At 35.7% G+C, this 24,198-nt stretch overlaps 1 protein-coding gene across 2 annotated transcripts in view; it reads left to right on the top strand.

Annotated features, from left to right (window-relative positions):
- Positions 1-23,506, top strand: part of LOC134744556 (delta-1-pyrroline-5-carboxylate synthase) — a 36,104-nt gene extending 12,598 nt beyond the window's left edge. For both annotated transcript variants that reach the window (XM_063678390.1, XM_063678392.1), the window contains exons 2-10: positions 7,936-8,115; positions 9,861-10,004; positions 11,575-11,682; positions 16,768-16,938; positions 19,029-19,217; positions 19,803-19,995; positions 20,072-21,076; positions 21,391-21,528; positions 23,015-23,506. In XM_063678390.1, the coding sequence (XP_063534460.1) occupies positions 7,936-8,115; positions 9,861-10,004; positions 11,575-11,682; positions 16,768-16,938; positions 19,029-19,217; positions 19,803-19,995; positions 20,072-21,076; positions 21,391-21,528; positions 23,015-23,136 (2,250 nt within the window). In that variant the 3' untranslated portion in view covers positions 23,137-23,506. The remainder of the gene's footprint in view (positions 1-7,935; positions 8,116-9,860; positions 10,005-11,574; positions 11,683-16,767; positions 16,939-19,028; positions 19,218-19,802; positions 19,996-20,071; positions 21,077-21,390; positions 21,529-23,014) is intronic.
- The last annotated feature ends 692 nt before the right edge of the window (positions 23,507-24,198 follow it).

Genomic DNA, 24,198 nt, shown 5'->3' on the forward strand with positions numbered 1-24,198 from the left:
TTCTGCTTTAAAGAAAGTAGAGCTTTGAAAATACACTAATCGAATTGGCACTTATTACAAATGTGTTTAAGTTGAGTTTAGAATGCTCGTGCTTGCGACTTAGTTCGTTCTAGTTCACAGACAGTGATGTGTCTTTGTGCGGTAATACTCTGTGGTCGGTCAAGGTGCAACGCTCATTCGTATCAATTACTCGTTCGCCGCACGAATGCAGGCAGAATGTCGTATATCCTGGCATTGTATTCTCATTTACGGCGTGAGCGCAGCTAGGTATGGATCCCGGGTGCCAGCTTAATGTGACCTGGAGATGCATAACAGCTATTCGAGATCGGAGAGCTCATTTATACTTGTTGATATGAGTATAACTCACCTTGCTCTGTGGTAAGTGACTGGAATGACTGATGTTACTTAGTTACATCGTGTTACGTATGTTATTTAGGAATGTAGATGCACGTGCTTCCAGTGTATTATAAATTGATTACGTGTACATGACTAATAAGTTGTGTTTAACATATCGAGATAATTACTGTGCCGTACGGTCAGGTATTCCTCCAAGCTAATTGAACTGAATTGAATTGAATACATTTATTTCAGATTTAAATCCATATTTTGTTAGTAAAACTTAAGAACTAATGTTAATTTTGTAAAATAACGTGTCTCGTTTATGATGTTCATACGGCCTTTGTAGTTCTGTTGTTTTACCGGTATCTCATAAAATCCTTTCTGGGCTATTGAATATTAATTCAACTTAGTCATATATCTTTGTTCGATCTTACTAGAGGTAGTAGGTATATAATAAATACGAATAATATAATTAAATGCAGTAAAGTGTACGTTTATCTTCCAAAGGTCATGATTCATGAGGAAATCTGCAGATATATGCAAAGAATTCAAAGGTATTTAGGGCTGGAGACAGTGCTCGACCAATGGTCACCGCGTACCGTACGTTACACGCCCTGAGGGTCTACCGCGAACCACGTTCGACGTATTGCCTCTCTGTTGCACTTGTAAATTCGTGCGTAAGTATGACACTAAGGTAACACGTCGAACTTGGCTCGCGGTTAGGCCCTCTGGTTCTATGATCGGTCCGTCGCTTCGATCAGCGTCGCACTGAACGCATGTATACAAACACCAAGCTCGTTGACAACGACGCATAGTGGGAGAGCTCCATAGAAGCGCTTGGACATGTAAAACAGCGTTTAGTATTTTTTACGTTACTTTGAAATTACAAGCTATTTAAATTTGATACGTGTTTAGCCGTACGCACGTAGCAGTATGTCAGCGCTGCACTGTACATCCTCATACATTTGCATTGATATAGCTACGTTTGACCGACGTCAGCGCTGACCATCGCTTCAGCAGTATTTCCAGCATTAGTCCCCACTCCGCTAGCGTGGAGATTGTGCCCAGCAGTGGGATGTACTTAGGCTGGTGATGACAATGTTTCTTTTTTTTATCTCGCAAAAATATGTACTAGGTTTAGAAGGTATATTTGATTAATGATGAGAAACTATAGAGAGTTAGAGAAGTTATAATATATTATACTATCCTTTTTTTATAAAACAATGTTCCATCAAACCAATACAATACAATTACAATAAAAAAATACCATAAAAATACTTATTACTTAAAAATACCCACAATAAACTTTTAGAAGGTACTTAATTAATAATAATTTTATAAATGTCCTTGAAACTAGTTCATTTACTCGAGTGAAAATCTTTGAACGTCCTGTCTTTAGTTGACGGGCTTCAATAAATAATAGAATAGTTAGGTACTATAAATACCAATGCTCTTTGATTATGAAAGGTGACCGTAATCTGAACAGTTTCAATTTCTAAGTTTCTTTCTAACACCCACGCAGTTAACTAAATAAATTTAAAGAAAGAACTCACGGTAAATACATAAAACAAATTTAGATTTGTCTCAAAGCAGTTTTATTTAATTGTAAGATCTGAGTAAATAAGAAACTTAAATACGCGTATTTATTAAGATTGTCATCCGAAACACGACAAACCACTCGAGGGGCAATTCGGCTCAAGAACCTAACTTAAATTTACGTTAAATTAATTTTTTAATTTAACTCATGTTTTGTAAGTCACCTGCACGACATGTTTTGGAGAGCGTAGGTCTCTATTTTCAAGCACTAACAGTGCATGAGCAACACTTCGATTAAAGGAATTCAAATTTTGTAATTCAACGAGTTCGGTCAAGTTTTCATTTTTTTTAAATGATGAAAAGGCAGGCGTTTGACCACGATCCCACCTGATGGTAAGTGATGATGCGGTCTACGGTGGAGCACGCTTACCTATGAGATATCTATTAACTCTTGCCTTGAAGAGCCCCAGATTGTACTCATGCGGAAACACAGACTCGGGCAGGGCGTTCCACTCCTTGGCAGTTCGCATAAGAAATGTGGAAGCAAAACGCTTCGTGCGTATTTTTGGAGTTCTTACCATGAAGCGATGCCGGAGTGCTGTTTGTCTTGTAGTCCGATGGTAAAAATGGGACGGAGGAATAAGTAATAATACATTTCCTTATATTCTTGATTGTTTTTGCACCATTAAAATTTTATAAAAAAGTAGGTAGTTTCTGTAATTATTCCAGCTCAATGTAGTTTTGTTCAATTCAAATATCCCAAAGAATTATTATTACTTACTACAATACTTACCGCAATACTTGCAAACTTGAAATCCCAGTTCGCACCACATTAAGAGAAATGTCCGAAAAAGGTTGCCGTTTTATGCCCACTCATTAAAACACCCGAAATAACCAGGCATCATTGAAAATGTATGCCCCCATCTCAGTTTAAAAGTGTAATTTGACCTTTTATATGCAATAACAGAGATAAAGGTCTGAATTAGGCTCTGGTCGGTCATAAGGTCTTTCCGTGGTTAGACCGACCGCCCAAGCGGCATATTATGTGCACCGCAATATTTTATATCGAGTTATATTGTCAGAGCAGAATATATCTATAGAGTAGCCCATCTTAAAACAAAACAAAATGCGCCGGATGCAAGAAACAATTGATGATGCTAACTGCACAGGTACAACTACTCTGAACAAGATTTAAAGAAATTTTCGGTAATTCTTGACAGGAAATGAATTCTGTGTATATTTCTATATGTATTCTGTGTGTATTTCGTGACAATAAGTAAGTACTTATTAATGGCGATGTAATGGAGTTTTTTTTTCTCATTAAAATGTTGGTGGCAAACAAGCGCACCGCCCGTCCGATGGTAAGCGGTTACCGTAGCCTATGGAGGCCTGTGACGTCAGTAACAGTGATGTCGGCAATTGTCGCACCTGTCACTGTGGTGAAATAGGGGCCTGCTTAGGGTCTGGTGTTAGATTTTTGAGCTTTTGACGTTAACAAAGAGCGGTTTGATAATTATTTTAGGCCCTCGAGGGTTCACCACAGAATACAACAGTTAAGGTAGAAAGGTACTATTTAGTTAAGCGACATTAGAATGGGCGCAACTGTAAATTGCGGTTTAAACATAATTTCAAATGGTAAGTACTTAACGATATATATAATATACCTACCTATACTTATGGCATCGGTATTCTTCGGATATTAAAACGAAACAACAAGCATCAAAAGACTCATCTTGTTTCTGAAAACTTTAAATACTTTTTATTGCATTGATAACATTGATTTGGTAGCTATTTTAAAAATAAAATGAACAAGTTGAATTGAAAAGAAGCGTTTGATGAATAAATAAATATGTCTGATTGGAGGCTTGGCTTTATTGTTAACAAAAATAATTGCTGCACTTCAACTGAAATAGGTACCTATTGTAAATTAAAATAAAATCTCTTTGGTCCATTACTGAAATAATATTAAATGTTAGTTAAATCCTTGGAATTTTCGTGGAAATATTTTAGTTCCTTTTTAAGAATGGTCTGATGACAGGCTGTTGGCGAAATATGACCAGTCCGATTTTAGTCTATTATTTAACTAGCTATTTATAGGTATACCTAAGTAATAGTGGAATTTAGTATTTATATAGTTTATTTAAATTGTAGCGATAATAGTTACCCTACAAATCGACATACCTCGCAGTTCGCACTAACATGAATGTCTAACAGAAAACACCTTAGACATACCTCGCACGAACATGAATGCCTAACAGAAAACACCTTAGACATACCTCGCACGAACATGAATGCGTAACAGAAAACAACGCAGATAATCTTTTATACATAATGGGTGGTTAAAAATTATTCTCCTTCGATTAAATCTTTCTGTGCACTGTGTGAATTGGGAAACACAGACAGAAAAGCTTAAGTAAGGTACTTTAAGGTTAAGTTTTAAAGGCTGTTTTGGGACCTAATTAATGTAATCCCCTAACCACTTTAGCGTCATAATAATTAGGCCTACGCAAGGAACTTTACGGGCTCCAAGTAGGCTTATTTGGGATTAGATGGTGAGAATGTTGAAACAGACATAGTAGACCAATATTTCCTATGCACAATATAACTGAGAAGTACCTACCGAGTTTAGTACCAACTTATCCACTACACTAATACTTTAGAGAACTATTAACATCATATATAACACTAGAGAACGAGGTACGAGTGAGATGTCATAATTAGATAAGATACGAATAAATCAGTTACGTTGTAAAGTTTAAGTAAAGCTAGCGTAAGTGATAAAAGTAAAATCTCTTAATAAATGAAACTTGGGTACTATCCTAAATTACATTATTATATTATTATGAGCTCTTCGTACTTAAGTTGGACTTTCCATACGCCATGTCATCAACTTATCGATTATCGAATCGGCCCCCATAAGAAGTCACGTCAAAAGCAAAGGATATCCTATTTCACTAATCACAAAAATACAATTACCAAAATACATTAACCAAATCTCTTTTATAGTTTGTTTTTATTTTATTTCTAGGTTTAACTTTAGTTTTAATTTTGTAATATTATAATTTAATTTAATTAGTTTACATTAAATGCATTTAATATAGACAAGAAAAGCAAATCTTATTAGTGTTACTTAAGACAGACTACTGAACATTGAATTTTCATCAAGACAACATAACCTGTATACCTGTAACCATGTACCTAACAAAAAATCTCTTAACTGCAAAATAAATCCATAATTTCAAACAAACCTACTGTCCCCAGTACCATTCTCTGTTCGCACCGCAATCCAACCGTGTGTCTTCAGGTGTTAAATATCACACGAAGATTTTATATTAGAATATGTAAATGTGGAGACACCATGGCAACGTCTTAGGTAACTTTGGGACAGCCCCAATGCTTTAGCGGTCCCAAGGGATATTAGCCTAAGCTACTTGATTGGATTTGTTTTAATCCTTACGCCTAAAATAAACTCTGTAAACCGCAATCTAATAATTTCTCGTTTGCGTTGCGGGCAATCTTAAGTACTGATAGTGGGAGGACCACAGAAATAAATATACCATAGAAGGCGCAAATGCATCTACTTCGCGTGTTCGAACCCCGACCAAGCGTCGAGGTTGACTGTCGCTCTTTACAGTCCACGCCGCCGGTTGTTGCAGCCGGACGTCCGTGAAAACTTAAAAAATGCTTCATTGCATTATAATTAACTGCAACAGCCCAAAAATTGCGAGCACCCAAAGGCAAGAACATATTTCCTATCACAGATAAGTCATTTTAAAATTATATTATGCGTAAAGTTTGTATGAAAAAGTCGGCACGCTTTGTTTCAATACAAGTCGTGGTATTTGCGTCATCTAGCGTATATATTAAATCTGTGGGGAGGACAAAGACACGCACGTTGTACAAAGTGGAAAACCAATACAAAGTTTCGGCGTTTCGGTGCGGTACCTAAACATTAATTAAGAGAATTTTAAAGTGATTCTATAACTACGAGTATCTGTAACAGTGTTTCGTGTGAAGCTCCATTTTGAACCAATTTTTAGGGTTCCATACCTCAAAAGGAAAAAACGGAACCCTTATATGATCACTTTGTTGTGCGTCCGTCCGTCTGTCTGTCTGTCAAGATCCTTTGGAGAGTCCTGAAGATTAAAACGAATTTGTTGACGAGAGAGTTAATAGTTAATAATAGTAGAACAGAATTCAATGTTAATAAAATTCTTAAATACGATATCGGCCTGTCAGTTGCTCCGAACTGTCAAATTTTTGTTCTAACTGACGGGCTGATATCATCCGGCGGACTGATAATCAGTGGGCCCCTTTAGCTTTTATGAATAAAACACGAGATTAATAAATTTCGCGTTCTCGGAAACATAATCATAAAAATTAAACGTATACCTTACTTTTTTTTTACTTTTATACATATCTAAATTAATAAATAAACAAAATAAAAGTATATATTTGTGGATAATAATATACATACAACATATATAAAGCTAGCTTCGAAAATCAGAGAATGTAGAAGACGGATTTATTTTGCGGTCCCTAAAAAAGTTATTTAACTAGCGGGAACTCGTTCGAGTTATTAAATATTTCTTGCTAACACAGACTGCATTTACAGTTTATGAAATACGTAATAACGTGGGTTATAACAAGAGCATTCTTGTGCTAAAATATGAAAAAGTTTCGCATCTCTTTTCCGACCTTTATAAATAGAGCTGTCAGTTTTTAGGTATTTTCATATTGAGGCAAAATTGAGTGATCGAATGTTTCCGCGCCCCGAACATCAGCGAGATGTGTGTTACATTGATTTATAGGCCCTAAACCTTTTTACCTACATCTATGGCCCTAAAGGGGCACCACATACGCTAAGAGCTAGTCACTCACTATTTTGTGTGAAATCTAAAACCTTGATGTGTCAACAGGACTATGGATATCCACGTGAAGTCTAAAACACTAATAGTCGGGATATTTTGACAGTATAATTTATCGCTACTTTTTTGGCGACCTCAAAAAGAGGAGGATCTCTTATTCCTCGAGACCTTTGTTTTATTATCTTTATGTTTGTTCCTCGATTTTTCAAAGACGGCTGAACCTTTTTTGGAGTTTTTTTTTGTTTTAAAGGGTTTAACATTATAGTTGGTCCAATTGCTATCATTTCAAGGTTTTGGTGATGAGATTCCAGATTAATCGAGGGAACTCTTTAAATATTCTATGCAAAACCTATAGTAATTTTTACTCTTGAATTTGCTCTCGAAAACCGACATTTTGTTCTTTTTTTAAATATTTTAATTGATGCCAGCTCCTGGTTTACGTTTGAACTGTCAACAGAATTTAGACAAATAACTGTTTTCCTTTCGCTGAATTCTTCCATTAATCAAAAACGAAAGACTCCATTTGGATCGGAGAGAAGAGCTAACAAATCGGTAATTTTTAGTGTTCCGTGCAATACTTTGTTTTGACAAGCGGAACACTTATGAGATCACTTCGGTCTTGCAAATCAGTTAAATGCGTTTTTCTCAGAGACCGTTTGACATAGATACCTAAAACTTGAAACAGTTATTTGGTTTAATATTTATTTTTATCCCCGTATCTGGTTTAAAAATCGTAATAAAATCGTTTATATATCGTAATAAAATAATCGCGAAATATTAAATTAATGTTCGTGTCATCCTTATTATATCTACTTCTATTTAATTAGTAATCTTTAGAGTTCGTCTCAGTTACTAACTTTGCACCGATTTGAATAGAACAAAGTGAAGTAGTGTAATATTTTCTTATAAATTTGACATTGGCACACTTTGTCATTGTAAATGCTATGCAGACTTACCCTCTTATTCATAAAACTTTACGGGCCAGATTTAGTTAAATTATCTTTTGTCCCTTTCTTACAAATACATAATTTAAGATGACAGATAAAGACAAACGATTCATAGCTAATTCAGGCCAGTAACGCGTTTATGAATAACGCCATATGTCTATTACCTTTATGATTATCAGACGTAAATATTAAAAAAATACCTAACAATGTTATCTTTCATTTCTTTTTTTTTGTTATTTTTTCAGGGTGCCAATGTCGACAAGCGAACGCTAGCGAGCGCTGAATTGCGAAAGCAGCGTACGTTCAGCGACCGGTCTCAGCTGAAATATGCCAGACGCTTGGTTGTCAAACTTGGCAGCGCTGTGATCACCAGAGAAGATGCCAATGGTCTGGCTCTAGGCCGTCTAGCTTCTATTGTTGAACAGGTATGTTTTATTGTCACTCATGAGGGCTGAGCAGGATGTTTTTTTATATTCCTCCATATATTTCTTAGGTTTTACTAGGCGGAGTTTTCAATTGATTTACAATTCCAATTAATACTTTCTTTCTTCTTTTCTATGATACGCAATTATGACACGAAGGTGTCTTGATCTTATGGCTTTTATGCGTGGTGGGGCAGTATTAAATACTAAAGTAATAAGCTAAAAGGGATGTACATCTTAGTTAATCACATCCGCGCTCGAACTTTTAGTTGAAGGAAAATTATGTAGCTTTTGTGTTACTAAAATGGTTCCTTAGTAGCGACGTTGTTTACAACAGAGTTAGTATGAAAACACATTATAATAAAAAGCCTAGTACAAAGCGTAACAAAAATACTGCATTAATAATAATCATAGCTGTAAGGAATCTGTCCAATACGGTTATCTCGGTAGGTATCTCGGAGTTCTTAAAGTCTAAGAGCTAGTCATTATCAATTTATTAGTCTTTGATGTCAAATTAGAAGCAAACAAAAGGACATCTGCTACTTCTCACAGCTGTCATTAAACAGAATGATCGCAAAATTATTTTTAAGGAGCAGTGGGTGGCTGAATTTTTTAATAACAAAACTACGCACTTTGCTAGTCAATCCATCGTTTAATCACAGTTAAATAGACGTTATTGTTCGTTGTGCAGTTCTAATAATTCAGAAAAAACATTGAAAACATTGTGTACCATTGAAACCAAGATAAGTGATGGTAATTTTGCGACTAATTATAGTAATTATCTATTCACAAACTACACAGATTTTTACGTGTTTAATTGGAAAACTCCATAAAATATAAAGCAAAATATACGAAAACTCCAGAACATTCAAGATAAATACCTCATAATGACAACTACTCTTTATTGCATAGAAAAGTCCGGCTCTCGAATGGATAACTTACAGGTACTTATAAATAAGTTTTTGGCAAAAAATTCATTTTCGGTACAAGCTTTTATCGCTGACTGTACTTTTATTTCCACAGGCAACTAATACTCATCGAGACAATTCAAAAAACCCCAAACACAATTGGGTTTCGTTGTTTTATCACAGAGTTCCTAAGGCCACCTCCTGTATCCATCATCAGATCCGCTCTATGGTACCATAACATTGCATTGTCACCCGACTTACATAATATGTATGCAAATTTTCATCTTCATCGGAAACCGGGAAGTGGGTCAAATTTAAGTTGCAAGATTTGACCCGTACAATAGTAGATTGTGTCCCAAGGGAGCAAAATGACATATTTACGGCGAGGGCGTACATTGAATCCTAAACAAAGCGAAGCATTCTATAATAGAATCCCGAGAGTAACAAGGGATTCTAAAGTAGAATCCTGAGCGTAGTGAGGGATTCAAGTGTGTTACGCCTAAAATGGAAACAATTTTGCTACCATGTGACACATACTGCTTTTCACATCACCTATGAGGTAATTATGATGTTTAAAAATATTATTTAAGCTAAAAAAATAATGTGCAAAAAAAACCTAAAAATAGTGTCCTAGAACAGAAAAGTGTTACTTTGATCCCTCCTAGCAGGGAAGAAAAGTGCCACTTTGATCCCTCCTAGCAGGGAAGAAAAAGCCCGTTTTCGAATTGGTGATGTGACAACGTATTTACATATATAGGTACATTGCAAGTTAATAAAAAGCTTGTAAAATATGTGAGACCAATAAGTATTATATCACTTATGCACTTTCCTCTTCCTTAGGTAGCGGAATGCCACCACGAGGGCCGCGAGTGCATCATGGTGAGCAGCGGAGCCGTGGCCTTCGGCCGGCAGAAGCTGGCTCATGAGCTGCTCATGTCCATGTCCATGAGGGAGACGCTTTCGCCCAGCGATCACACTAGAGAGGTATGTAACTTACTTGTACGTGGTAATTTCCATTTCAATTCATTTGTTCAATTTGATTGTGATTGATGTACAAAATATATGAAGTAAAATGGCCCATCCCGCGTCATTCTCTGCACAAAAGTGCCCACCATGCCTGCAACTTTGGCTAGGCGAGCTGAAATGGCTATTATATCATGCGTGGTGGGGCAGAGTTTTATATGTTGTAATGAGTGAGACTTATTTAACTAAAGTTTTGAATGATTGAGACTTATATTGACCGAGCTATCTTCAGTCACCCGTGAACATGATGCATGTAACTGCGTCTGCGTAGCTTTCCTCTCCTTGACAGTTTGACATCCATATGTAAGGCAGGGAAGGATACAAGTGTTAAATACTTTGGACGTTATCGGGAGCTCATAAATAATACAAAAGTTATATTTAACTGTTGAATATATACCCCTGACAAATTGAAAATTAATAACAGAATGGATTGCAATATAGTAAACCTGTTCTGGCTTTATAAACCGGTGTCATCAGTGATGGAAATGAATGAAGGAAAACTTCGAGAGGCTTTCCTTTATTCGACATACGGTACGTCGAATAAAATATATCCGATGACTACTACTGTAATCGAATTTAACTATCGTGAGACATATTAACTTAACTAACTTAGCGGTTAGTTAAGCGGAACAATGTCACGCGAGTGAGTACAAATACGTGAGTGAAACCGCTAAGTTAGTTAAGGCTACTACTATCTTCCTACCCCTAATTTAAATTAGGTTAGGAGTAGGAAATTTGTATTAGTCACAAAATAGGTAATATATTTGTCTGAATTATTGTGATGGAGCGTGGATGGAGCATAATTATAAATATATCTAGTAACTTTCATTAAAACACAATTACACTAAATGAAAATCAATATCGGAATATTAATGTCCAAACCGCTTGCGCGATTTTAATGACAATCGTTGGGTTTCATTTATTTAGCCCAATTTCGGATGAAATATTAATTTTATTTATTTAAGGTTTACCAACAATTGTTGACATCGATACATTAATAACGTACTAAGCTAATACATGTAAGGAGTGGTGTCACAATTACTTACAGGTAAACACCCCATTATGTCCATTCTTCAAAATAAAACTATGAAAACGGATTATATCGCGTATATTGAATTTATAATACATTTAGTTTTACTTCATGAGTAACTATCGCGGTACCTAACCGAAGACAATATTATTCTTCAAAAGTTTGTATGTAATTGTTAGAACGAGATTTCTACATCAAACGACAAATAATTTGGCGGTATTTACTGTACCTAAGCCTTAGCTTAATATACAACGAATTACCCATTAAAAATAGTCCATTATTGAGTAGCCTGTTAGTATAATGAGTAATGTACAAGGTTATGATATTGTTACACTTAGTCTTAAATTGAGTATTGGATAATAAACGTAACCTTAGCAAGCATGAAAAAGCTTTCAGTATTTTCATCTTGTGTATTTTCAAGTGAAATCGGTTTGAGGTGTGGTTCATAAAGAGCATAAGTACCTGTGTTCTAAAATAGTTTGATTACCTTTTTGTTTCTAGGATGCGAGCAGCACCCTGGATCCCCGCGCGGCGGCGGCTGTGGGTCAGTCGGAGCTCATGTCGATGTATGACGCCATGTTCTCGCAGTACAACGTGAAGATCGCACAGGTAAATACACAATATTATGCTTTTCAGATGTATGAAGGGAAATAAAAGTTTTCTCTTCGATCCTCGATAGTTTAGGAATTTTAGGATACCACAGCCGGGCTAGCACATGACTGGCACGAGAGTATCTCGTCGCGACATAGACTACCCGTCCCTCTTTAATTTATACAGTTAGTAAAAGACGGGTAGTCTATCTCGCGGCGAGATACTGTCGCGCCAGTCATGTGCTCGGCCTACAGGTCCACAGCCTTTCTGGTTATAACAGGATAGCTAGGTATCGGACAAAACGGGTCTGGTAAAGTTTTGGGTTATAACATTTAAAGCTTTCGCGTTTTGATCACATATTAAATCACATTTACAATCGGGTCTATCGCGAATTTATTTTGTTACCTCTATTTAACGACGTTTCGACACAGGTTTCACTGGTCGTGGTCGCGGCTAACTGACGTCCCAGCAAAATGTCAATCTGTCGAAACGTCGGTAAATAAAGGTAACAAAATAAATTCGCGATAGACCCGATTGTAAATGTGATTTAATAAGTTTTGGTTTGTACCGAAATTATAAGCTTTTTTTTCTTTTTTTTTCGTGTGTTTTTAGGGTTCCGTATCCAAAGGGTAAAAACGGGACCCTATTACTAAGACTCCGCTGTCCGTCTGTCCGTCCGTCTGTCTGTCTGTCACACTTCTCTCCCACACTTGTCTCACACTTGAAATTTTCACAGATGATGTATTTCTGTTGCCGCTATAACAACAAATACTAAAAAGTACGGAACCCTCGGTGCGCGAGTCCGACTCGCACTTGGCCGGTTTTTTTATTCATCATATTAAAAAGCACATCGATGATGATGATGAGTGTTTACATACATACATAAATACATACATGATGAAGACACTGCAAGCTAAAATGACTGGCGATATTTGTATACATTGAAAATATGAACTTGACATTGAACTAAAAAATGGAATGTAAAAGAAGTCATCTTAAATATCTATTTGTTATTGAGTTTTGGGTAGCAACATTTTACAGAAATGATGATAACGATCCCAAAAATAACTCAGTCAAAACACCACAACTCATTTATAGTAAGTTAATAACAAGCAAAAAGTTATGCTTAAGAGTCTCCAACATGCTCGGCCGAATTTCATCTTCTCATACAAACGGAATTATGTTCTCATTTTAAAACTACGTGTTGGATTGTAATGAAACTTTGCACATACAATGACATGAGGTATATATAGGTCTATGGTATCTGAAGCTACATAAACCAATTCCAGACTAAACTACTAAGCTACATAAACTAGACATACCTATATTAAATCACATTTACAATCGGGCCTATCTCGAATTTATTTTTTTACCTTTATTTACCGATTGTAAATGTGATTTAATATGTGTTCAAAACGCAAAAGTTTTAACTGTACAAAGTTTCAGAGCAAACTAGCTACTCGTTTTAAAATAAGAGCGTAACTACGTTTGTATGGAGAACCGAGCCCCTTAATTGCTTCAAAAAAGTAATTGACAGGGAACGCGTTGGCTGCCCAATTTTGGCGCTTTTAGCGTAATGGCTTGTTTGAAGTCATTCTCAATAATTTAACTAATAAAAAACATCCATTTCTTTTTAACGCATCGCCAAATTTTACGGCAAAATAGAAAGGTCTAATTCTTGGCTCTTCCAAATTAACTAATCAACGATTTTGATTTCACACTCAGTGTATGTTGTGCGGGATACGACGTAGTATCTCGTAGCGAAGCTTCAAACACATTTTTTTTATTTTTCTTTAATCACACAGGTATTAGTTTTATGATTAAGTAACTTATATGGGGCATTTTCTATGAAAAGGGACCTTATTGTCGATGGCGCTTACGCCGCACAGCGTCGCGCGGCATTGTATTTATATCGGAGCATCGTTTATAATCGCGTAAGCGCCATCGACAATAAGTTCCCTTTTTATAGAAAATACCACATATTGAGTATATTGAGTTCACTGTAAAATTCGAGGGAGGATTGCATATAAGTACAATTAGCAAATCAGATAAACAGATATAGGTCTGTAGTAAATAGGTACAATTTTACGACGCAAACGGCTGAATTTATATAAGATAAAGCTACTTAATTAGTATCCGCACTTCTTTATAGCTACTATATCTCGTTATTAAGATAAATAAAGTACGTCTATATCTGGTATCAATGGCGCACTGTGTACGCTCGACACGGGCTCCAAAGAAGTTCACGAAAACAACTCGGCAATGTCGTATTTCATAATATTACCCTGAGCCGACGAAGCATTCAGCATACAAATTCACGTCAATTAAATGTATGACGTGAATTTTGAATCCAATTTTAGAGCAAGTAATATTTTACTTACAAAGCTACGCTTACACTTAAAGATACGCTTTTAAAAAGTAACTTATTTAATGCACGTTTACTCGTAACATGAACACATGTTTTAAAACCAATAAGGGAAAACTGTGGCTTTGTATATTTTTCCAGAGACGGTGTCGCTTAATTTATGTGCCATTATTATTGTAAAAAATGGCGTGTTTTTAATATTTCATTCCAACTTTCAAAATATTGGAAAATAGAAAAAAAATGGTTTATATACACGCGAAACTTAGTGCTATAAGCATCTTAGTGTGCAGAAAAAAAGCTAATGAAATTAGTAGTTGGTTACATAAAGCATAAACTACATTTTAAAGTTAAACTAATCCTAAAAAATAAACACTTCTCAAAATAAATTACAGGAAGATTGCAAAGTCAAGTGGGTTAACTGGGGACAGGTGGGATAACATTACTTAGGTACTTACTTTACTACTTGATGACCTAAAATGAGTCTTGGCCTCCGACACCTCCTTTTTTTGGGCAGTCGTGTAATAACTGATATACTTCTGTTTCTTCAAACAAAAACGACATTTTTGACACTGACATATCAAATCCATAATAAATAAATTTCATTTTAAAACTGAAGCCTATTGTAACTTTATTCTCGGCTTAGCCCACAAGGGAAATCGTATAGAATTATTCCAAATAAAACTCGGATAAAATTTGGAATAAAGTTCGAAATAAAATTATCAAATTGCCAGCAATCCTGAAACACAAGTAAGCAGCCGAATGAATATAAAAAATAAAGAGGTACTATATCTTCATAATTTATCTATTTATATTCATATTGACGAACGGTCTGGCCTAGTAGGTAGTGACCCTGCCTGTGAAGCCGATGGTCCTGGGTTCGAATCCCGGTAAGGGCATTTATTTATGTTCAAAATATTTGTTCCTGAGTCATGGGTGTTTTCTATGTATATAAGTATGTATTTATCTACATAAGTATGTATATCGTCGCCTGTCACCCATAGTACAAGCTTTGCTTAGTTTGGGGCTAGGTTGATCTGTGTAAGATGTCCCCTAATATTTATTTATTTATTTAATTATTATTTGTTTATTATATTTTTGTTTTATGATCTGTAGTGGCCCATCTTAAGAACTTTCAGTCTTACCTACGTATTTTTTTAATGGGGGATCATCAACTTTTATTCTAAGCAAAATAATTATACTTACCTACTTTGTCTTCATCTTCTAAATCTCGTTAAACTTTTAATTATGTAAATATTTTAGAAACTTCACAAATTCGATAAAAAAGAAATGTCATCGTGAGTTTGATGCTAATCCTCAGAGTAAGAAAATTAAAGTTAGATCGGATTTAGACAGCTTGTAGAGATAATCTCCAGAGTCTTGGGACTTAACAGAATAAAGGCATCTGCATTTTTAAACTCTTAAACAACCTTCAGTGTCCAGGTACAACGGATATAAACTGAAAAATAAATTAAATTAAATTAGTGTAGTAACGTGTATATTGTAAAAAGGGAATAGTTTGTTTTTCATTGTCGCTTGTGCTAATAAAGTACCCAGTAGCTAAATAAAAAAAATTTAGTAGTTAGGTAATATTTCAAACCTTATATAATAACGGAACCGTCTGACAGCCGTATCACTGAGCCTAGACAATTAATTACCATTATTTAAGGTTACAAAGCTATATTATATAAATAAGTGTAGGTATGTTAGTTAGTGTTTCTGGGCATTTTCCGCAAATCGACAATCATGTGCCTATTTTGCGTGAAACGAGGTAGCGCAACTCTAACCACCCCAGCTCCTCCATGAAGCCTAGCAATGTTTTTAGGTTACTAACTGCCTCTTTTAGTTAGTGTGCACGGAGTCCCTAGGTATTTGCTCCTGTATACTTCTACCTGTTTACAGTTTTAGAGAATGTGTTTTGTTTTTTCCTTTTTTTCCATGCACCCTCTGCACATGGGGCTGTCTGTTTTACCCATATTGTGAAGGTGTTTGTTTAGTGTGATGTCCTGTAATTAATCCTACTATTTATTTTACGTAGTTGGCGTCTTCTAATTTTGTCAACGTAATTTTGGGCCACGGTGTAATCCCCTATTCACCTCCTATCTCTTCATTTTAACAAAATAAGCAAGCAGCAACAAAATGATAGAAATAACGAATTCTCGGAAATATATGTTAGGTTTGTTTTATTAGTATAAAACAATTTGCAAACTATTTGAGTTATTTCTGAGAATTCGTCTAGAAACTAGTTTATTATTATTTTGACCTAGCCGTCCAACTAACCTAATTTTAATAGTCGATGTTTGATAATTTTATTATTAAAAATCCTCTTTCATTAATAATCCATAATTTTAATAATAACTAGTAACAGCCAAATTCACGCTAAAGCCTGGCTGTAAAAATTAATTGAAAACTTTAGTGTAGGTATATTAAGTAAGTAAAGTTTTATAAATGACTGTATTAATAATAATGCTATCTTCAAATTTATAAACATAGTTTTCAATAATAATTATTAATATCAATATATGGGATTGAAAAAAGGCGCCTAATGTTACTAATACATAAATAATAATAATAATTATTATAAAGGTCCACAATTGTATTGTCATATCTGATTACTTAAATTCTCTTATTTTATTTTATAGTCTTTGCTCAATAAAGAGTAGGAAATAAAGAATCCAAACAGTCGGCCTTGGGATGATATATGTCGCCTTTGATTAATAACCAAAATGTTTTATTCCTAGGTGCTAGTAACCAAGCCCGACTTCTACAACGAGGAGACCCGCAAGCATCTGTTCGCCACGCTCTCAGAACTAATTTCCCTCAACATAGTTCCCATTATCAACACGAACGACGCGGTCAGCCCGCCAATGTTCGTACACGATGACACAGTGGTGCCAGGCACTGGGAAGAAGGTAAGCGAATGTCAACTTAAAGTGAACAAGCATAAGGTGCATTTTAGATGCATTTGGAAGAAGCTAAGCGAATTTAAACCTTAATCGGACTGATATGAGGTAAAGTTCTTCATCAGTGCATTGAATTTTAAATTGAAATCCAGCAGCTGTCTCTGATTTTTGGAACATGACAATGACTGACGAATGACACCAGAAATGGCAGCTGTAGATGGGCAGCTCTGAGACCATTTTTTGCATCTGCTTTATAAGCATTACATTAGTTTATATCAATTTACTTAGGATAAGATATAGGATAAATATAATAGTCGTATTTTTTTAATAATATTCTTGAACGCCCCATCGGCACACAAACCTCCTTAAGGTTCTGCCAACGATGGGTCTTGTATAGGGTGGGCCAATGATAAATGTATTTTAACGATAGACGTCAATACGAAAAGAGAATTTATGACTGGCCCATCCTATATTACTTTAAAAAACTGTAAATTGTTTCCTTATTCAACAAAAAAAAAAAAAAAGAAATTACCCCCTCCCTAGTTACCTAGCGAAAGTGTTAATCCTAGTTAACTCGTTTTTCAGTATATAAATTATTTAGTGAGTATTTGTAACTTTTTAATCGAGGATCTGTGGTTCGTTCGTTGCTCACGTAGGCCCTATTTTTATTAGATCTTTGGCGATTTTATGGGGTTCCGTAGCCAAATGGCAAAAAACGGAACCCTTATAGATTCGTCATGTCTGTCTGTCTGTTTGTCTGTCTGTCCGTCCGTATGTCACAGCCACTTTTTTCCGAAACTATAAGAGCTATACTGTTGAAACTTGGTACGTAGATGTATTCTGTGAACCGCATTAAGATTTTCACACAAAATTAGAAAAAAAACAATAAATTTTGGGGGTTCCCCATACTTAGAACTGAAACTCAAAAAAAAATTTTTCATCAAACCCATACGTGTGGGGTATCTTGAGGGGATATTGAGGTTTCTAATATCATTTTTTTCTAAACTGAATAGTTTGCGCGAGAGACACTTCCAAAGTGGTATAATGTGTGTCTCCCCCCCTGTAACTTCTAAAATAAGAGAATGATAAAACTAAAAAAAAAATATGATGTACATTACCATGCAAACTTCCACCGAAAATTGGTTTGAACGAGATCTAGTAAGTAGTTTTTTTTTAATACGTCATAAATCGTAAACCGCAATTTACCTTTCACTCACGTTTCACATAAAAAATACATTGTTTAAATTGCCGGCACTTGGCCGGCTTTTTAATCTTTGATGAAGATTTAAAAACATGTTGGTCTGGTTGAAAAAACACTATATTTATAGACTATACCTAAACGTACCCACATGCCATTCCTTCTCAATCAACTGTAGATATTTTAATATGAGGCATACCTATTTCGTATTACTAGCTGTAATTTGTCATCCCTGACGACGATGTTCGAACAGTTTTTTGTTAGGTACATAATACTGTTATCAAATTGACTAGCAATTGTCCAGCCGGATACTCTGGCATAACAACCGTCACAGATTTTCAAAGAGAAAGATCTAAGGGAACTATTTAATTATAGAAAAAAATCGACTTCCTTGTTAAAAGTACTTGGAACTTTCTCGGCATCTTATAGGAAAAACTTGACGGCTCCTTTAAATTGTGTTTTCTTTTACTTACGACACTGAACAGGTTTTTCGCGAGAATAAAGCTAGTTTATCGTATTACCTACGACTAAATAAAATACATTATCTTTTGCTACAAATGTTTTTAAAGTTGTGTATAGGTTAGGTCAACGTACATTTATGAGAAATTGTATATTTTATTTTAATAAATACCAATTAATTCGGCCATCGGGCCACGGCGGCATAGGTCGAATTTTTCCAAGTACATGCACTTCTTGTTTTTTATTTCAGTTTATAATTTATATAGTAGTGTTTCTGCTTGGATCAAAAACAAATTAAACATTTTCTAAAAATAATTTAATTTGTTCTAATACTTCTAACAGTAACACCAATTGTATTACTAGATTGTATTTTTTGTAAATTTAATTGAATGGGTATGTTGCTAATAGTTTTAGGCAAACTGTAGTCTTCTGTTTTAAATAGGGTATTGGGCTGAAGGACAACGATAGTCTGTCAGCGCTGCTAGCGGCGGAGGTGCAAGCCGACCTGCTGATCATGATGTCAGATGTCGATGGCATCTATAACAAGCCGCCGTGGGAAGACGGCGCCCGCATGATGCACACATACACAGCTAAAGATAAGGACCAGGTGGAGTTTGGAACGAAATCCAAGGTAATGGAACCATGATGTCAAACATTGACGGCATCCGCAACAAGTTGCAGTGGGAGGACGATACGCGCACATATTGTACGCATATACAACTAAAGATAAAGACCAGGTGGATTTCGGAATTTTTTTAAAAGTAAATGCATTATGATGTGTGACGTCGACAGCATCTACAGCAGCATAGAATATAAATTTAATCACGGCATATGTTTGTTTTTGTTAATATATTTTGAATGATTATTTATAATTCCGACTTATACTTTTAAAGTTTGAAACCTCGGATAATTTTAAGTTTCCTTTTATATACAAATTAGTATTTTAAAGCTTAAGTATATGCGCTTTAGTCTCGTTAAAGTACCTAATAATAACACTTACCATCAGTTGACAAGTCAGTTCATTACCACAAATACCAATCTATGATAGCCCGGACTCGGGTAGCCCGGATGATCTATTAGATCTGATTCCCGATGCTATGCAGTGGTTGCAAAACTTGGATGTTGCCTTATAAAATAAAATACTGTACATAATTTTTGCCTATGTGACTATACCGCCATACGATTAAATATATAATAAATATGAAATGTTGTACAGGTCGGAACCGGTGGCATGGACTCAAAAGTCAACGCCGCGACTTGGGCCATGGCTCGCGGCGTAAGCGTGGTGATCTGCAATGGTATGCAAGAGAAAGCCATTAAGACCATCATTAGTGGCAGGAAGGTCGGCACATTCTTCACTGACTGCCCAGCTCCTACTACTTCTTCAGTGGATGTTTCTGCTGAAAATGGTAAGAAAAGAAAACAATATATTTTCTTACCTTGCTTAAATTTTATATATCACTCATGGTAGTGGTCTTATTTTAGCTCGCACGGGCAGTCGAGTTCTCCAGCAGCTGTCACCAGTGGAAAGAGCTTCGGCAATCCATACCCTTGCTGACCTCTTAGTTGACAAACAAGATCAGATATTGCAGGCTAACTCCAAAGATTTAGAAGAGGCCAAGAAAGGTGGCCTTGCTAAACCCCTCTTAAATCGACTCGCTTTAAGCGCAGGAAAGCTGAAAACTTTATCGATCGGATTGAAGCAAATTGCTGACTCAAGTTACGAGAATGTCGGCAGAGTTCTAAAGAAAACTAAGCTGGCAGAGAACTTGGTACTTCGACAAATAACGGTACCAATTGGCGTACTTCTAGTCATATTCGAATCAAGGCCAGACTCTTTACCCCAAGTTGCTGCTTTGGCAATGGCATCAGCTAATGGTCTTCTGCTGAAAGGAGGCAAAGAAGCCGCTCATTCTAACCAAGCACTCATGGAATTAGTCAAAGAATCTCTTAAAACTGTCGGTGCTCAAGATGCCATATCCTTAGTATCAACAAGGGAGGAAATTAGTGACTTGCTATCAATGGAGAAACACATCGATTTGATCATCCCCCGTGGATCATCAGATCTCGTCAGGAATATACAAAAACAGTCGCAGCACATTCCCGTCCTCGGTCACGCGGAAGGTGTCTGTCATGTGTACGTAGACAAGGATGCCGACCCAACTAAGACCTTGAAGATAGTAAAAGATGCCAAATGCGACTACCCCGCCGCTTGCAACGCGATGGAAACTCTACTGTTGCACGAGGACCACCTCCACAGCTCTCTATTCACGGATATCTGCAATATGTTGAAAGAGGAAGGCGTGAAGATTCACGCTGGACCACAGTTATCCAGTCACTTGACTTTTGGTCCCTCGCCGGCAAAGACGATGAAGCACGAGTATGGCGCTCTGGAGTGCTGCATTGAAATTGTGAAGGATCTCAATGAGGCGGTGAACCACATACACAAGTTTGGAAGCTCCCACACCGACGTTATTGTTACTGAAAATGGTGAGCTCAATTTCATTAATATGTTTAATAATTAATGTTAATACACATTACGTAACTCTTATCTTATAGCTGGTATTTGGTTATATCATCAAATAATAATAATAATTCATCCTATATATACGTCCTACTGCTGGGCCTGTGCAGCTTCCATCTTAAAGTCATAAGAGTACTAGAATTATAGTTAAATACATATTACTATAAATATAAATTTAGTCCAACTGTATTTGTTTTGTGGACTTGTTGTCTGTAAGAATTTACTCAACTTTTCTTTTTCGTCTGCCTTTATGTATTAATATCTAACTTTTATCTTTCAGACGAGTCTGCGAAAAGTTTCCTGAACTCTGTGGACAGTGCGTGCGTGTTCCACAACGTGTCCTCCCGCTTTGCGGACGGTTTCCGCTTCGGGCTCGGAGCGGAAGTCGGCATCTCTACTGCTAGGATACATGCCAGAGGTAAGGTCTTACGGCGTTATTCATAAACATCTGTCAAATCTAACAGACCGTTGATAATTGTTTGTCCCTATTCGTCATTTTGTCATTTCTGTTTGTTAGAAAGAGACAACGTTTAACAGAGGTTTGTAAGACGTTGCTCAATTTTATGAATAAGGAGGTTAATTATTACCTTATGCGAAAGTAACTATATCTGTCTGTCTCTTATAGTATAGTAGGTTAAAAAACCGTAAAAAGTTACGTGACCCCGTGGTGCAAGGGATATTCCACGGATAAATATACAATATATCTTCTTATTATACGAATATATAAACGTAAAAGTCCTGACTGACTGACTCACTTAAATCAACGCCCAGCCCAAACCGTTGAACCTAGAGAGCTGAATTTTTCACAATAGGTAGCTTTTATGATGTTAGTATCCACTAAGAAGGGGTTTTTCAAAATTCATCCCCTAAGGTGGTGAAAAAGGGGTTGAAAGTTTGTATGGAGATCATAAATTTTTTTGAGTGCGGGACTTGAAACTTCGTATAAAGGCATATTATTAAAATACAAGAAAAGTGATTTAAGCGTTTTTAAAAATTCATCCCCTAAATGGGTAAAAAGGGTTGAAAGTTTGAATCCATTACAAATACTTTGAAACTTCCTAGAAAGGCATAATAGCCGATTACAAAAAAAAGTAATATTGACGTTTTTGGAAATTCAACCCCTAAAGGGGTTAAAAAGGGGACGAAAGTTTGTCTTAGGGTTCAAATTTTATAATATAAATGTTTATTAATTATAACAAAAAAACAAGAAAACTCATTTCGTGTTTTTAAAAATTCATCCCCCAAGGTGGTGAAAAAGGGGTTGAAAGTTTGTATGGAGATCAAATATTTTTGTGAGTGTGGGACTTGAATCTTTGTATAAAGGCATATTATTAGAATACAAGAAAAGTAATTTCAGCGTTTTTTAATATCATCCCCTAAAAGGGTTAGAAAGGGGTTGAAAGTGAATCTATTACATATGCTTTGAAACTTCTTAGAAAGGCATTCTATAAGATTGCAAAAAAGTTATTTCAATGTTCTTAAAAATTCAACCCCTAAAGGGGTTAAAAAGGGGATGTAAGTTTATATGTGGTACAAATTTTCTTTTAAGCTAGGAACTTGAAACTTGGTAAAAAGGGCAGTATATTAAAATAGACGAAAACTGATTACTTACACCGTTTTGAAAAGTTTGTATTAATAGTTTCGGGAGCGAATATTTCTTTTTAATAGTGGACTTGTAAATCTTCTAAGAAGGTCGAGAGGGATTATATCGGGAACAAAATTTTTAGTTAGGATCTTGAAACTTCGTAGTTTGTGAAAGACAAATTTCATGTGTATAATGTTTTATATTATGCTCATGTAGAATATATAACCACCAACATACAAATCCATGCGTACTAAGTCGCGGGGAACAGCTAGTCCTAATATATACAAAAACAGAAATCAAAATTTTCTTATATTTTCAGGTCCAGTTGGCGTTGAGGGTCTGCTCACAACAAAATGGATCCTAGAAGGCACAGATCACACTGCCGCCGAGTTCAACGAAGGCAAGAGGAGTTGGCTGCACGAGAAACTTCCCGTTAATTGACTTGTTGGGGGTTTTGCGAAACTATTTAATGCTTTTAGGAGATTAGTATGTATAAGGTCGATATTTATCTATTTATTTATTTGTTTATTTATGTATTATTCGGATAACCCACAGCTATAAATTGTACAATAGTTCTATATGTAAATAACAGAGAGCCAATACTTAATTGGCTCTCTGTTATTGGTGGGAACCTATTATTATTATAGGTTCCCAACTTCCCACCAATAGCAACAGGTTAACAAGTAATTGATGGTTAGCGCTAAATTTTACAACGTGTTACCACTAATATTCTAAATATGAATACTTATAGGTATAATTAGGTAATTGTTATTTCTAAAGTTCTTGATGTCATTTAATCTTTAATAAATGATTGAATATTACCAAATTTTGTTTGTGCTACACCTGCCATGCTTGTGGTCGTGTTTGCCGCTCCCGAATTGGCTTACACAGCCATTAAAAACGTTGTCGCCCTACGTGACACTGTTTGTACACTATGTGATCTCTTCATATATTACCGGTGACGCACACTCGCGACCTCATTATTAAAAGGCCAGATTAGAACACGTGCTAATAGAAACCAATACTTGTTATTTAGATATTACGTAACAAAACGTGTATAATTTCAACGACTAAATCTTTTAATTTTACATTTTTGCTCCAAAATCGTTACCGGGCTCTTATAGTCCATACAAATGGCTGCATGTTTCCACACTCATCAAGCTTTATGCAATTAATAAGTCGTAACATTTGAGTATTTAAATGTTAAAGTACGAGTAAATGTTTGCTTACATTTAACCATATTTATTTAACTAATTTTATTAACTTAAAACTATGGAATGAAGTGCATTTCGAACAATGTTTCCGGGTCTGTAAATACACTCAACTAGCTTTTTACTACTTGTATTTTACTTTGAGCTGAACCTGCTATGTACAACTTTTTAATATGTATCTAACTCATACGTAATGTAATTAAACTATAGTACATTATTGTCGAGGCTCGGAAGTAGCTACTTGCTGGCTGAGGATTCGTTTTAAACGGACGACCTTGGGAGTCCGTTTAAC

The sequence above is a fragment of the Cydia strobilella genome, chromosome 10, assembly GCF_947568885.1.
Source record: "Cydia strobilella chromosome 10, ilCydStro3.1, whole genome shotgun sequence".
NCBI lineage: Eukaryota > Metazoa > Arthropoda > Insecta > Lepidoptera > Tortricidae > Cydia > Cydia strobilella.